The sequence below is a fragment of the Diceros bicornis genome, chromosome 25 (assembly GCF_020826845.1).
Source record: "Diceros bicornis minor isolate mBicDic1 chromosome 25, mDicBic1.mat.cur, whole genome shotgun sequence".
Classification (NCBI taxonomy): Eukaryota; Metazoa; Chordata; class Mammalia; order Perissodactyla; family Rhinocerotidae; genus Diceros; species Diceros bicornis.
Window position 1 is genome coordinate 23,423,012 of NC_080764.1, and position 16,319 is coordinate 23,439,330.

Genomic DNA, 16,319 nt, shown 5'->3' on the forward strand with positions numbered 1-16,319 from the left:
TTTTGAATGACTGAAATAATGGTTACATTTATTGAGCATTTAGGCACTTAGGCACTACACCAAGCACTTTATAAAATTTATTTTATTTTATTTCAAATTTATTTCATTAATTTTATTATTTCAATCACAACCACCAGCACCCTTTGAAGTAGCTACTATTAGTATTCTAATCTTGCAGATGGGGAAACTGAGACTTTGCCAAGGCAACTTTGGGAAAGATGGCACAGCTAGGATTCTGACTCCATGCTCTTTAACTACTAGATTTTCCAAGTGTATTTCACCAACCATTTGCATCAATATGACCTGGGATAGTTGTAAAACATAGATTTCGAGGTTCACTATCAGAGATTCCGATTTAGCAAAAATTTAGGGGAGAGTCACGAGTCTGAATTATTAACAAATGATCCAAGTGAATTTTATGTAGTACAAAATCTGTGGACTTCTGCATTATACATTGCCTCCTTGTATGGATAATGTTTATTTTTTAAAGTCTCTTAAGGATGAATCTAAAAATAATTTCCAGTCCTTTAATATTATATACAATACTTCAGTACACATCCTTACATGTACATTTTTATTTGTATTTGTGAGTTTAATTCTAGGAAAGATTTCTAGAAATAGAATACCTGGGTAAAAGAGTATGTGCATTTAAAACTTTGATACATTTTTGGGAATTTTATCAAGAACAGAGATAATCCTCTTTTCCTTGCTAATCTCTGGTTAATTATTAGTTATCTTTCAAGGAATAAAGATTTTAGAAGACTAAAAGAAAGTAGTCAAAAGTTTTTTTCAACCAATTTCTTTTATTTACTTTTTCACCCTGTAATAGTTTGGTAGTTCTGCTGTAACAAAGTACCACAAATTGCATGGCTTAAACAACAGAAATTTATTGTCTCACAGTTCTGGAAGCTAGAAGTCCAAAATCAAGGTGTTGGTAGGGACAGTTCCTTTCAAGGACTGTGAGAGAAAATCTATTCAACGCCTTTCCCCTGGCTTCTGGTGGTTTGCTGGCAATTTTTGGCATTCCTTGGCTTGTGGCAGTATAACTCCAATCTTCACATGGTGTTCTCTCTGTGTATGTGTCTGTCTCCAAATTTCCCCTCTTCATAGGGACACTAGTCATTGGATTAGGGCTCACCCTAATGACATATCCCAGTTTAACTAATTGCATCTGCAATGGCCTTATTTCCAAATAAGATCACATTATGAGGTAGTGGGAGTTAGGACTTTGATACATAAATTTTGGGGAGACACAACTCAATCCATAACATACCCAAAGTAACATTCTTAGATAGTACCCACACTAGTTTCTCAGCACTTTGCTGGTGAGTTTTCTGCTATGGTTTCAAATGTTTAATTGGCACCTCCAACTTTGAAGTGGCTGATCAAGAGAGGCTTAACTAAGAATCAAGCTCCATGGACGTTAATTGGTAACACTTTCCAAAGGGGGACAATATCCTGACCCCCATTTACAACTCAGATGGTTGATATTGGTAAGGTCTGATTACAACTTTTCTCATTCATGACACTAAAAGGCAGGTTTCCCCCCACATGCCAATCCCATCTCATTATTTAATAGAAGCATTAAAAGTAGCAAGTGTACATAATTTTTTAGAAAATAAGAGTGATAACTATGCAAGACATGTAAATGGTGCCTTGTAGTGCTATACCGTAGGAATAATAACGGCAGTTTATCAATGCCATCTGCTCCCAGGTGAAGGAAGAAAATTTTAACATGGCAGACATCCAAAAGTTGATGCTATCTAAAGATCTGCTTTCTAAAGGTCTCTGTAACAATTGAAAAATTAGCCTGAAAGAATTTTATCCCAATTCACACTTTGACTAATGGTGTATAAAAATGCCTATTTTTCCAAACTCTCACACTGTGTATTATCTATAGCAATTTGATCAAGAATAATATATCGTGTGTTACTTTAACTTACATATATTTAGTTACAAATGAGATCAAGCATCTTTTCATATACAGAAATTTCTAGCTATTTTTCATGAACTGCTCCTATCCTTTGCCCACTTTTCCCCTTAGGATGGTGATCTCTTTCATCCCTATTGGTAATTCTCTTTACATAATAAAGATATTAGCCCTTTGTCATATGTGTCAAAGAATTTTCCCAAATCTGTCATTTGTCTCTTAATTTTTATGATACTTTAGTGGCCTTATGAATTTAATATTTGTACTCAAATTCAATCTTTTTCTCTACAGCTCTGGTTATGTGTCTATTTATAGCTCCTGGTTAAAGGTCATTCCTATTTTAAAATTATTATTACAAGTGTATTTACTTATTATTTAATATTTATCTGGAATTTACTTTGGCACAAGGAAAGAAGTATTAATCTACCTTTATTATTTCTTTCCAAATAACTGGTCAGTTATCTCATTGGCGATTATTATATAGTCCATTGTTTTCCTACTGATTTAAAATATTACCTTCATAATATAATAAATTCCCTTTAGCGTTGGAGCTTTGTTTTTTAAATTTTCTCTCTTAATCTATTGCCTTTCAATTATTGCACCAGAACCAGTTATAATTTATTTAAATGACTGATAAGGCTGATCTACACCCTCTCCATTACTTTTCTCTTTTCAAATTGATACCTGGCTACTGTCACACATTTATTTTTCCAAATGCACTTTAGGATTACTTGTCAAGATCCAAGATGGAGTGGGAGGAAAACACTATTGCAGTACTACTGCATTAAATTTAAGACTAAGTGAAAGCAAAAGAATCACCATCTTTAAAATATTGAGTCATATTATAAAATAGCAAGGTGCATTTTTCCATTGGAGTCCAATTTTATGTCCCTTTCTCAGTCCTTTATAGTTTCTGTTGTCTCCGTATGTGATGCCTTCTGCTGATGTGTTATTGTATTAGTTTCCTATTGCTGCAGTAACAAATTACCACAAACTTGGCGGCTTGCAAAAACACAAATTTATTATTTTACAGTTCTAGAAGTCCAAAATGGGTCCCTCTGGGCTAAAATCAAGGTGTTGGTAGGGCTGCATTCTTTTCTGGAGACTCTAGGGGAGAATCTATTTTCTTGCCTTTTCTAGCTTCTATGAGCTTTGCTTGTTTTTTGGCTTGCGGCTGCCTTCCCACCTTCAAAGCCAGCAACAGCCCGGCAAATCTCTCATGTGGCATCACTCTGACACTGACTCTCCTTCTTCCCTCTTTTACTTATAACAACCATTGTTATTACATTGGGCCACCTGAATAATCCAGGATGATTACCCCATCTGAAGATCCTTAACTTAATCACATCTACAAAATCCCTTTTGCCATGTAGCAGTATATTCACAGGTTCCAGGAATTAGAATGGGGATATCTTTGAGAGGCCATTATTCTGCCTCCCACCATTATCAATGCTCCTTTCTCTAGGACTATCCTACTGTCATTTATTCTTCCCTCCCACTCAAAGTCTCCACCTATTATTTTCTTATTATTCCATATTTATATTATAGACTTTATCTGAATGTCATTGTAAGTCTTTAGGGATACTTTTCTTGATATCGTGGGACATGTCAGAGCAATAAGACCATTTCCAAAAGCTTTCACCAATGAGTCATTTGAAATTATGAGTCATCTCTAACTTCGAAAAAACCATAAACCCACACTTCCTTGTGTTAGTGTTACTTTTCCCATTATCAGAAAAAGAACTCAGGAAGCAGTAAAAGTATGCAGGTAGCTTGTGTCATAGAACTAAAATAATACTTCTGTTTCCATTGTCTTATTTACCTAACATCTTAAAACTTAAAGATGACTTGTTTTGATCAGACTAGGCCTGAAGACTTCCAGTGGCAGAGAATCTGCTACCTGCTAAGCAGCCAATTTCGTACTGAGAAGCTCTAATTGTTTGAAAGCTCATCTTGAGCTGAAATCTCTCTTCTTGTTACCATCTCTCCATCTGCACTATTTCTAGCCCCTTACAGATAGAGACCCGTTCTAATCACTCTTCTATCTTTCAAATACTTGTGATACATGCTTTTCCGTACCTTTTCTTCCTCAATCTTTTCTCACGTGACATGAGTTTGATACTCAACACTTTACTTACCCATGTCCAGAGAAAACAGTCAATTTGGTCTTTGCACCTCCTCAAGTGTAGGCCCTAGTACCAAGCTGAGTGCACCAGGTGTGGTCTTGTTGCAATGTTGGTTAAGCTGCTTCAGTTTCCCCCACGTGGTTAAGAGTAGAGCTGTGTTAAGAAGCAAGTTCACAAAGATGCCCTGTCAAAGTAGTCTAGAAATGCTCTAGGTCACCTTATTTCTGATGAAAAACCACATCATTGGTACTATTGAGAAAAGACTGCTTATACCGAGGTCCCTGCTTGTTGCTAAGGTTTTTCATAAGTCAGAAGGCCATATCTTTCAGCTCGTTTGATGAAGAAAATCTTGTACTACTTTACAAACGATGGTCAACATAGTACAGTTTGCCTGTCTTTTATCAAATTACCAAACCAGATCATCCCCAATTCTAATTAGCACAGAGGAAGGGAAGGCTGTCACTTTCTCTAGTCTAAATATCATTCTTGATTTAAATCAGCCAATGTCACATTATATCTTTAATTGGTATATTGCATTCTGACTCATGCTGTCAGCTGTAACTCCTAATTCTTTTTTCATGATGCTGCTAATCTATATACTGCCAGGATGAATTTTCATAACTCATTTCTGTAATGAACCATAGGACCTCATATTCAATCACTAATAAACTTTGACTTGTTAGATTCAGCCCAACACTGATGATTTTAAACTTTTATAGGAAGACAGTGTAAACAATATGTGAAAGCATATTATGTAGACTTTTCATTGCTACTGTTTATTTTTCTTGGGGGGCATCATGTTCCATTAATTTATGTGCTCTCAGTATGCATTTTTTGGAAGAAGTACTATTTGGTCCACACATTGCACAACCAACTATAGCAGATAGAATGAAGCTGACTAAGTAAGCCTAAGCATCAAGGCTACACATTCCCTCAGGAGCTGTGAAGTTAGGCATTCAGGGCCTCAGGGACCTGTTTAGGATTCAGGGCCAAAATATTGTTAGTGCCTCAGAAGAGAGCTGGCAGAGAACACAGTCCTAGGCGTGCTACTATTATAAAAAATCAAGCACAGAAACAAGTCTGGGATCCTGGAATAAGACATTAGAATGAAGGTAGAGGGCGGGCCCCGTGGCTTAGCGATTGGGTGCACTCGCTCCGCTACTGGCGGCCCGGGTTCGGATCCCAGGTGCACACCGACGCACCGCTTCTCCAGCCATGCTGAGGCTGCGAGACTCGGTACAAAGGAGCCTGGAAGATGAGTCACAAATTGTTGGGCCACAGTTCTTTTAATCCCCCTGGTCCATTACCAGGATTTACCATCAAGAGTATATTGGCAATTAACCTGTATATAAAAATCCAGATTTCCCACTGTTACAAGAGGGCTTGCAAAGGCTAGGAAATTGGCAGGGCTAGATACTACCTAGTAATGTGCAAAGTTTCTTCTTTCCCTAAGTCCTGGAAATAAAGATCTTGTCATAGTCCTTTTTATCTGTGATACAATAGCATGAACACTAGATTTGCTGTCACAAGACCTAGGTTAGAACCCTGAAGCTTCCATTAACCAGATGCTTAGTATTGGACAAGTCACTTAATATTCCAAGCCTTAGTTTCTGGATGAGGATAGTAGTTAACATTGGTAGGACTGTTGTGAGGGCTAAATAGGAATCATCTGGGTAAGTGAAATACTATTCAGTTTGCAGAGTATAAAACACTTTAAAAGTGTTTTATATTCTTTTCTTACAGTGATTTGAACCTGTGATAGTTTTTTGTGTGTGTGTGTGTGTGTGAGGAGATCAGCCCTGTGCTAACATCTGCCAATCCTCCTCTTTTTTTGCTGAGGAAGACTGGCCCTGGGCTAACATCGTGCCCATCTTCCTCCACTTTATATGGGACGCCGCCACAGCATGGCTTGCCAAGCAGTGTGTCAGTGTGTGCCTGGGATCCGAACTGGTGAACCCCGGGCCACCGCAGTGGAGTGCGAGCACGTAACCACTTGCACCACCGGGCTGGCCCTCTGTGATAGTTTTTGAATGACATTGTTTCAGACTTCATTCGCTTCACAAATGTTTGTTAAGTGCATACTATATGAAAGAGATGGTCGTGGTTCTTGCCTTTATGGTTCTTTAATTCTAGTGGAGGATGCAGGCCTTAAAATACTAACTGAAATGTTAATTATTTTATGTATTCATTTTTTTTAGCATATATTCATAGAGCCCTACTATGAACAGGGCACTTTGCTGGGGGCTAGACAAGCATGTCTTTAGAAATTAACCCCATTTATCTTATAGCTTAATGGAATTATGTTTAACCTTTGGTTTATTCTTCCATATCTTGTTATTTTAATGAGCTTACTATCTGGATCATTAATGCATTTAATGAAATCATTTGGCACTGAAACTCTGAGATATTATGAGAGAAAATGTTAAATCTTTAAAAAGAATAAACGTGCACTATGACTAGAACATTTTATGATTCTCTCATCAAAGTTATGATGAAAGGAAATGAGTTTATTTTGACGTGACTTTCAGTAACCTCCTGCTAGTGTTTGAAAGTGAGTTAATTGGGAGAGGAGTAGGACTGGAGCCAGGGAGACTAGTTTGGAAGTTGTTCCACAGTTCAAGTGAGATACAATGGTGACTTGGCCTAGGATAGTAGTAGGGGCGGAGAGAAATGAATGTGTTTGAGATATAATTCAATGATAAAGTATGGGGCTTAGAGATTGACTGGGCATGATGTTGAGGAAGAAGGAAAATTGAAGAATGGCCCTCAGGTTGTTTGAGTGGCTAGTGTATGAAAGTACTGTTTACTGACTGGAAACAAAGAAGAGGGAATGATTTGAGGAGAAGTTGACAAAATGTTTAGATTTTTTTTTGAAAAATAAACATGAGGATAATCATGAATGCTTTCACAAAGATGAATATGAGGAGAGACTTATCCTACCAGATAGTAAAATTAATTTTAAGGCTGCAATAATCAAAACTGTGTGATTCTGCTAGTAGAATAGATTGACATATGGAACCAATTAGAAACCAGAAACAGATTCAATTATATGTAAGCATATGGTATATACTTATTGTCATAGGAATTCTATTTCAAAAGAAATAGTTGAACATGTAAACAAAGATATATGCACAAGAATATTCTCTTAAAAGCAAAACACTAAAAATTCAATATGGTAGGATTAACTAAATAAATTATGATCATCTGTATATTGGGACCTAACCTTAAATTTATCATGTAGACGTATATTTGTCATTGAAACTTGTTCACAATGCATTATTAGAGGTAAATATCAGATTAGAAAACATTACACATAATACTTTTACATATTTCACGTATAATATCTTCATGTAAGATTTACAGAAAATTCCTTGAACCTTCATCCCACTTTGGATGGGAAGATACAATGCCCTCCTGAAGATTTTTATAGAATCTACAAGGTATCCAATCTCAATTCTTGTGATTATCTCTTGCTGCAAATTCCTGTTTGTGTAGAACTCGTGATTTCATTCATTTTTCTCATCTTGTATCTATTCTTGACTCTCTGCTCCAAGACTACTGGAATAGGTAACATACCCTGGTTACTTGTAGCAAGAGACTTTGTTCAGGAATATTCATAGCAACATTGTTATTAATAATAAAACTCCTGGGAAATGTTTAGAAGTCCACTGTCAGGAGAATCTATAAATGAATTGTGGTATACCTATACAATGGACTCCTGTATGACATTAAAAATAAATAAAACTCAGGAAGATAATATTAATTGAAAAAAGTCATAGAGGAACAAGAGCATTTTTTACTATATTTATGAAGTTCAAAAGTGTATAGTAAAAAACAATTTATTCTTTATTGATACTTACATATGTACATTTTAATGACAATCCAGGGAATTATAAATACAAAGTTCAGAACAGAATTTAGCCCTGATTTGGGAGGGAGGGGGTAGGATTGGAAAGGGGAACATGGGTGGGAGGGAGTGGGTTTCAATGATAATGTTCCATCTCTTAAACTGAGTAGTGGACTCACATGAATTCATTTTATTGTTTTATTATCGCACATATCCATCCTCTTTTGAGGAATACTTGTCAGATATTTTGTTGGATGCCCCTCTTTTTTTGACAGTATGAAATATTTGATTACAAAATCATAATTTCAGTATCTTTACCATCTCCTTCCCTTGGGACTCTCACTTTCCATAAGGAAGCCATGTACTACAGACTTCAATAAGAAACGATGGCACTCCCTTAGGAAGCAGAAGAGGGTACACTTCATTTTTTAAAATATTTTTTCTCTCCTTTGCACGCAGCCATGTGTCCACTCGTACATTTACAGAGGGAAGCAATCTGGGAGGATATACACCAAAATGTTACTATTGTCTGAGCATGCTGGGTTTTCATGTGATTTTTTTCCTCTTTGTTTATATTTTCTAATATTTCTCTAATAAATGTATATACTTCCTTTTTAAGAGAAAAGCAAAATAATTCATCCTGTGTGGTTAAATTTTAGAGTGTTTTTCAAGGCCTTTAAAATCCTCACAATTCTTTATCAACACAGTAAAATTCCAACTTAACCAAATCCATGAAGAATGGGTTGTTCTGATTAATTTAATTTTAGGATGGACTAGAGTTTAAGCTACAGACTTTCTTTTCATAGACTCCTTATAATCTTATTGTATTAATCTCAGTTTTTTCACTTTTGATATGCGAAGTGGTAAACAATAACAGTAAACAATAATACTAACCAAACTGAAAAGCAAAGTAATTTACATCTTAGAAAGACATAATCATTTCCCTGTTAGTTAGATTTGTTAAAAAGGACGTTAGAGACTGTTCAGTTGATCAGTAAATATTTATTGAGCACCTACTATGTGGCAGGACCTGTATTAGATACTGGGGATAAAGTGGTGAACAAGACAAATTCCATCCTTCATGGAGTTTACAGTCATCTGGTATTCACTGTGCAATGTGTTTCATACATAATTTTATCAATAGATAGTTCTGCTGAAAGATTTCCAGTAATGAGAAGTTCCTTCTGTTGCTTTCTAATGCTATTTTTTAGCTAATTGTTATATTAGTGCATTTTTATTTTAAAAGGTAAGCAATATTATTAATTCATAGAAAATTATTTTTTGACTTGACCCAAATTTGGCTTCCTTGACTTATAAACATTGGTCTTTGTTCTGCCTTTAAGAACTTTAGAATAAATTCACCACAGCAACTTCTCCCCTACCCACTTTGTGGGATAGCTCTGGAGGGATAGCCTTTCAAATATGTTGAGAAAACTATTATGCTGCTGTATGGCTTCTCTAGGATAGAACACTGCAGTTCCTTTCATCATTTCTTCTGTGACTTGGTTTTTAAATCATACACCATCCTGATTGCTTTCCTATGGTCGCTTTCTACTTTGTCACCCTTTGTTGTTAAAAATAAATTACTCTCAATTTCCTGCTTTCAATAGAGTAGAGTGAACGTAATTGACTCTTTGATGTGTGAGGGTCTGGTATGGTCTAAAAGCAATTACACTGACCTTGAATACTTATTCTACTGTACTGTAAATATCATTATAGAAAAAATAAGAACTTGTACTAAATCTTTACCAACCCTTAGATATATCTTGGAAGATTTTTTGAAAGTGAGTTTATTTTTTTCTTATTTGTCTTTTTCTTTTGATAGTGAATTAAGCTTTATAAAGATAACAAATGTCAAAAATAAAACATGATTAGTTATAAAATTCATCATGAAGAATTTTTTTCTCTAGTAAACTATGAACTTTCTGAAGGCAAGGGTTACGTCTTACTCTTAGTTTTTAAAAATCTCCAGCACTTAGCACAGTCCTAGATGTATATGATAGATGCCCAATAATATTTGTTGACCAACTAATATCTTGTAGAAGAACATAAGATCTTGTAAAATGAAATGAATTCCAATTTTAATAATATATTGAAGAGTCAGTAGTATAGAATTGGACTTTAGGGGCCGGCCCCATGGCTTGGCGGTTAAGTGCGCGAGCTCCGCTGCTGGCGGCCCGGGTTCGGATCCCGGGCGCGCACCGACGCACCGCTTCTCTAGTCATGCTGAGGCCGTGTCCCACGTGCAGCAACTAGAAGGATGTGCAGCTGTGACATACAACTATCTACTGGGGCTTTGGGGGAAAAATAAATAAATTAAAAAAAAAAAAAAAAAGAATTGGACCTTAGTTTTATCCTAAGCTGAAAAAAAGTAACCTTAGTATATTAGTTAACAATATCCACAAAGAAAAATACTGGTGTGTTGTGTGGGAATACTTTTACATCTAAATGACAGAAAATCCAATTAGCAATTAGTAATGGCTCAAACAATATGAACTTTATTATTTACTTATGGAGCCTGCAGAAACCAGTCCTGGGGCTATTTGAGTATCTCAATGATATCATCAAAGTCCCAGTCCCTTGTTATCCTTTTGTTGCCATTCTTGGCCTGTTACCTATTTGATCTTAGGCTTATTGTCTTACAGTCACAACATGCCTGCCCTAGCTCCAGGCATCAAAACTATATCCAGAGAGGAATGGCCAAGGTTCTGAAAGAGCCTCCTTGCACGTCTTTTCTCTGGGGAAAAATACTTTTCCAGAAGCCTCCCAGCAAATTTCTCCTTACATCTAACTGTCCAAAATTGAGTCGTATGGCTATCTCTAGGAAGCAAGCAAAGGAGTCAAGTCTTGGGAGTGACTACTGATTAGGTAAGCACCAATTTATGCCACAGCTGGAAAATAGATATATATTACTAAAGAGATCATGAACTTTACTTGTTGAGTGATAAATTCAGGGGAACCAAATCGTAAGGACCCTTCTAGAAAGATCACTGATAATATTGGGGTTACATGATTGCATAACTTATTCAAACAGATAAATTATCACCTCTCAATCACTCTCAGAAGAACCAATGAACCTGATTATCTTTTCTAGTTTTTATAAATTAAACAGGCTGTGTCTTTATCACAAAGCTATTTTTATTTCTTCTCCTTCCTTTCAGGAGTCCTATCCAAAGAAGAGGAATTACACTATGGAAATTGTACCATCTGCTTCCCTGGATACATTTCCTTCAGAAAATGAGAACTTTCTATGTGATCTCACGGACACAGCAGTTACAAAGAAACCCTGCTCCTTAGAAATTGCCAGGGCCCCTTCCCCAAGAACTGGTAATACATTTCTTATTCACAATGGATCAATTCAGTTTTCATGCTTGTATATATAAATATGTATCATTAGTATTTTGATTTCTCACAATATTTTCAAAATGAAAGTGCCCCATTATAGTCTCAATAATTATTTTTTGCATTTTGAAGTTGAGTCCAGGTGAGTCAAAGGGTTTTTGATGTGAACTTGCTTAACTTCCTAGCAAGATCCCTCATGGGAGAGGTACTGCCTTGGTGAAGGTACTTTCAATAGTGAAAAACCTTCTAGGTCAGATACAAAGCTTTGGGTCCTTCAGAACTTCATAGCAGATTTGGTAGCAAGAGAATTTTAATATACTTTTCTGCGTGCTATCTGTTTTCAGGTTATCAAAGTGTACTCAGCTACTTTGTATATTTTATATCTGTATGGTATTTTCAGATCTATTATTTTATTTATTTGTATTATATACTAGTGAACGAAACAAGCAAATATTATACCCATTTTACAGATAAGGAAATTGGAGTTAAGTGTCTTATTTAAGATCAATACATGGTGAGGCCTTTGCTTCAACATGAGTGTTTGGCTGCGTATTTCCTTTCTTTTACTTAACCACTGCCTCTACGAAAGAATGCAGGATAGTTACATGAAAGTGAATGAGGGGGAAAAGTTTCAAGTGGGTGGTCAACAAATTCAATGCTGCAGAGGAATGGTAAGAAAAATTCTGAAGAGAGGCTATTTTTGGTTTGACGATCCAAATTGGTGCTTATTTTTGAAAAGTCAGTTTTAGAAGTGATGTGATAAAACCAGATTTCTGGAAGTTAACAGTGAGACACTGGGAAATGGGAAATAAGGGAATGAGAGTGGAGAATACAGATTACCCTTTCAAGATGATTAGAAGAAGAGATATGATGGTAACATGAGAAGAAAGAAGTACAGGGGAGAAATGCCTAGTTTATTTGAAGGGTAAGACTAGGTCCAAGTTTAGAAGTTGGAGGAATTTGCTGGTGGAGACCAAGGGATTGAAGATAAAGAATAAGTAGAGAGAACAGAATAGGTATAAGTTAAGATTGAGCAAGTCTAAGAAAACACAGACTTTGCTTCCCCCAGAGAGAAGAGAGAAGAGAGCATGGTTATGAATATAGAGAAATTCTGAAATATGTATTTCCAAATGGATTCAGTCTGGGTAAGAGATAAAAGGTCATTAGCTGAAAAGAAGAGCTAGGTCTTGAGAAGGGTTAAATTAAAATTCAGAAAAGCCATTTCAGATAATAAGCGAGGGAATTTTATAAAATTTTTATAGAAGTGAACAAATAGGCTTTTGAACAGCATTGAGGCTAGGGTTTTGTATGAATCATAAACATGCAGAAGGAAGATTTTTAGGATGATGTAAGAGCATAATAATGAAAATACTTAAAATTTGTTGAGCATGTACTATGTGCCAGATACTGTTTTAAGTGCTTTATATACGTTTTTTCATATAATTCTTACAATGCAGTAAGGTAATAATATCATTATCCCCAGTTTACAGATGAGGAAACTGAGGCAGTGAAATATTAGGTAACTTCCCAAGGTTACATGTTTATAAGGAATGGATCTGGGACTTAAACTTGGATTGTCCAACTTGTGCTCTTAAATACTATGTTACAGTGCTGCATTATGTTAGGAGATGAAATGGAGCAGAAATTGTGAACCAAGTACTGAAATTCTCAAGAAATGTGGAGGTATGACTGGAAGTCCACGTATGATAGCAATAAAATACAGAAAAGAATGTTATAATAGGATAGCCAAATCTTTAGATGAGCAGCAGATTTTGGATGGAGGCAGAAGAACTGTGAGTGATCCAGAAGCAGTGATGGAGAGGGAAGACAATGCTGATCCCAAACTAGGGGGGTTGATGAGAATGAAAAATCTTCCATAGGAGAAATATTGAAGGAAATAGTGGGGAAATCAGGGGGAAAGCTCAGTTAACATAGGAAAATGGAGAGCATATATGTATGAAAATGCAAAAGAGCTTTAATTAGGGCACAGTGTAGGGGTGTGTCAGGGGTGATGGAGGCAGGAATGAAAGAGTCAAAGAAGACAGGGATTTCTTCATTAAACAATTCAACATGAGTTGAGTTCCTTCATGTGCCAGGCACTGTTCTACATGCTGAGGATAGAGGAATGAAAAAGACATGGACCCAAGCAGGAGGACTGATTGGGCTCAGAGCAACTCTCCTGCTGAAAACAAACATGCTGGATAAAAATACAGAAAAGAAAAACTTCTTAATAGCATCAAAAAGGTGACCAGAAAATTATATATATCAAATAACATTTAACTTAGGAACTTTTTATTAGTAGGTTAGTAAGAAGTAATCAAGCCCAAACACTGGTGAGGGTGGGAAGCCAGTGGAACACTAAGGCCACTTTTGTCCTGAGGGAATTTGCTGAACCTGCTGTTGAACTTTGAAGCTCCAGGCCTCTGTAGGTTTGTATACAGAAAACAAATCTCTGTGCCTGCCCAACATAAAGACTGTAATAGGAAATCTTTCTTCCATACTGCTGGGACTCCAGGGGCTACACCATCACAGTAATCAGAAACAATCCTTCCCCATAACCCCTACCCCAAGGAGACTTTAAGGGAAGGTGATTTGTTGTAAGCAGAACAAGGCGGGGGGAAATTCCTGAGGAGTTATTACCACAAACTGGTCCTCACACAGATTTGTACCTAAAATTTATATCACCTAGATGGTCCCAAAAACGTCAATCCATGAATTTAGTTTAAAGTAATACCCTCAGGCATCAAGCAGAAGCAAATGTAATCCCTCTAGAGAGGAATATGCTCTCTTCCTAGGCCCCAGATAATTCCTATAAATATTTTTCCAATTAAAATTAGCAGTTTACAATAATTAAGCCTGAAAGGATTCCCCGAATGGGAAACAATAGAAACAAGAAGGGACAGATCCACAAATATTGGAATTATCAGATGCTGACTTCAAGATGCCAATGCTATTATAAATAAAAAAAAGATAAGCTTGAAGGTATTTTGAGGAATAAAACTATAAAAAGTGACCTAGCATATTTGAGAGGAAAAAACAAATTAGATTAGATTCAGCTGAAGAGAGAGTTAATAAGCTGGAAATTAGGTCAGAAGTTTTTCAGAATGCTGCTTAAAGAGACAAAGAGATGAAAAATATGAAAGAGAAGCTAAGAGACTTAGAGGATATACTGAGAAATTCTAACTTGTCTAATCAATGTTCCAGAAGGAAAGGAGAGAGAAAATGGGGCAAAAGTAATATATTTGAGGAGCTAATTTTCCAAAAAGGCACAGGCCTCCCCTTGCACTCACATGGAGGCAGACAAGTGAACAGTTAATTTCAATAGAGTATAATAAGCGCTAAGATAATGTTACACAAGGAGTGCTTTGGGATCAGGAAAGAGCAACATTTAACCCCGCTTGGGAGTTTGAGGAAGAATTCATAGAAGAGATGATGTCTGTATCTGTTATTTATTGCTATTTAACAAGATGCCCCAAAATGTACTGACTTAGAGTAATATCAGTCATTTATTTTGCTCACAAATCTGCAGGTTTTCCCAGGATCATTTGACAGGGACAGCTTGTCTGTGCCACATGAGCTGGGGCTGCTCAACTGGGGGACAGAAGACCCACTTTCAAGGTGGCCCACTCATATGGCTGGCAAGTTGGTGTTGGCTGAGAGCTTGGCTGAGGCTGTAGCCTGAGGATCATTTTTCCTTTCCATGGACTGCTTGGGTTTCCTTATGATGTACTGGCTGGACTCTGGGAGTGAGCATCCCAAAAGAAATAGGTGGAAGCTGTTATCATTTTTATTATCTAGCCTTAGAAGTCACAGATAATCACTTCTACTATAGTCCCAAGCCCACTCAGATTCAAAGGAAGTGAACCCCATTTCTTGATGGAAGGAGTGTCAAAGTCACTTTGTAATATAGGATGGGAGATATTTTTGCTGTTATTTTCAGAAAATACAATCTGCCATGCTCTGCCCTCTGGGCACAATAATTTATATCCTTTTATATACAAATTACATTAGTTTCTTCCTTCAGGATCCCCAAACATCAGCCCATTACATCATGAGCTCCAAGTCTAGGTTCAGATGTGCAAGAGTCTCCCTGGTGAAGTTCTTATGGTAAGGTCCTTGATTACCTTTGCTCTTGGTAATGATGATCAGTGAACTAAAGAAACAAGTTATCAGTTTCCTCTCCTACACACCCAACATATAATGATAGGGCAGGCATAGGAAAACCACAATTGACATGCCCATTCTAATACAGGGAAAACAGGGCACACAGCAATCACTAGTCTATGGCAATTCAGAATCTAATCAGGCCCAGTTCCTTGATTGAGGCTTGGTCTTATGGTGTAGGAATTGTTCTCTGTGGCTCTTGGTCCCACCCTCTAGTCATTCTTCCTTTTCCATAAAAAGTAGCCCATGTTTACTGCTGAGTATCTTTCTCACCTGCTTTCTGCCTGTAAAAGATTAGGGGTCAAAGACCTCTTTTCATTTTGTGCAATCTCTGTTCCTTCCAGTCCGAGCTGATATAATTTCTTTTAAAACTTTTGTGTTCCAATTTACATTCCACTCCATTAGACAAAAGTTTATATTCCAGATAAGCTTTTCTCTACCTTGGGCTCCTGATGAGACTTCAGTAAGACAATGTCCTTAAGATTCTTAGAAACTCTACTGTTGAACAGAGAGGATCTATGAGGCACACCCTTGAAAATCTTTAGAGGGTCTTTTGTCTGGCTTAAAGCTTCAGTGAAGCACCACCTGAGAGCTCTCTTAGGTCTTAACAAATGATTTTATAATCCCACTCAGATTTGATTATTGACCTTCTTAATTTGAGAATTGCTTGCAATTGGAGCAGGTGGAAATAAGAAACCAGTTTCTTCTTTATTTATTTATTTTTTTTGTGAGGAAGATCGGCCCTGAGCTAACATCTACCAATCCTCCTCTTTTTTTTGAGGAGGAAAACTGGCCCTGGGCCAACGTCTATGCCCATCTTCCTCTACTTTATATGGGACGCAGCCACAGCATGGCCTGACAAGCGGTGCATTGGTGCACACCCGGGATCCGAACCAGTGAACCCCGGGCC

General features: G+C 36.8%; 1 protein-coding gene across 2 annotated transcripts in view; it reads left to right on the forward strand.

Annotated features, from left to right (window-relative positions):
* ANKS1B (ankyrin repeat and sterile alpha motif domain containing 1B) overlaps positions 1–16,319 on the forward strand; it is a 758,303-nt gene that overhangs the window by 352,554 nt on the left and 389,430 nt on the right. For both annotated transcript variants that reach the window (XM_058568586.1, XM_058568587.1), the window contains exon 10: positions 11,065–11,230. In XM_058568586.1, coding sequence (XP_058424569.1) covers positions 11,065–11,230 — 166 coding nt within the window. The remainder of the gene's footprint in view (positions 1–11,064; positions 11,231–16,319) is intronic.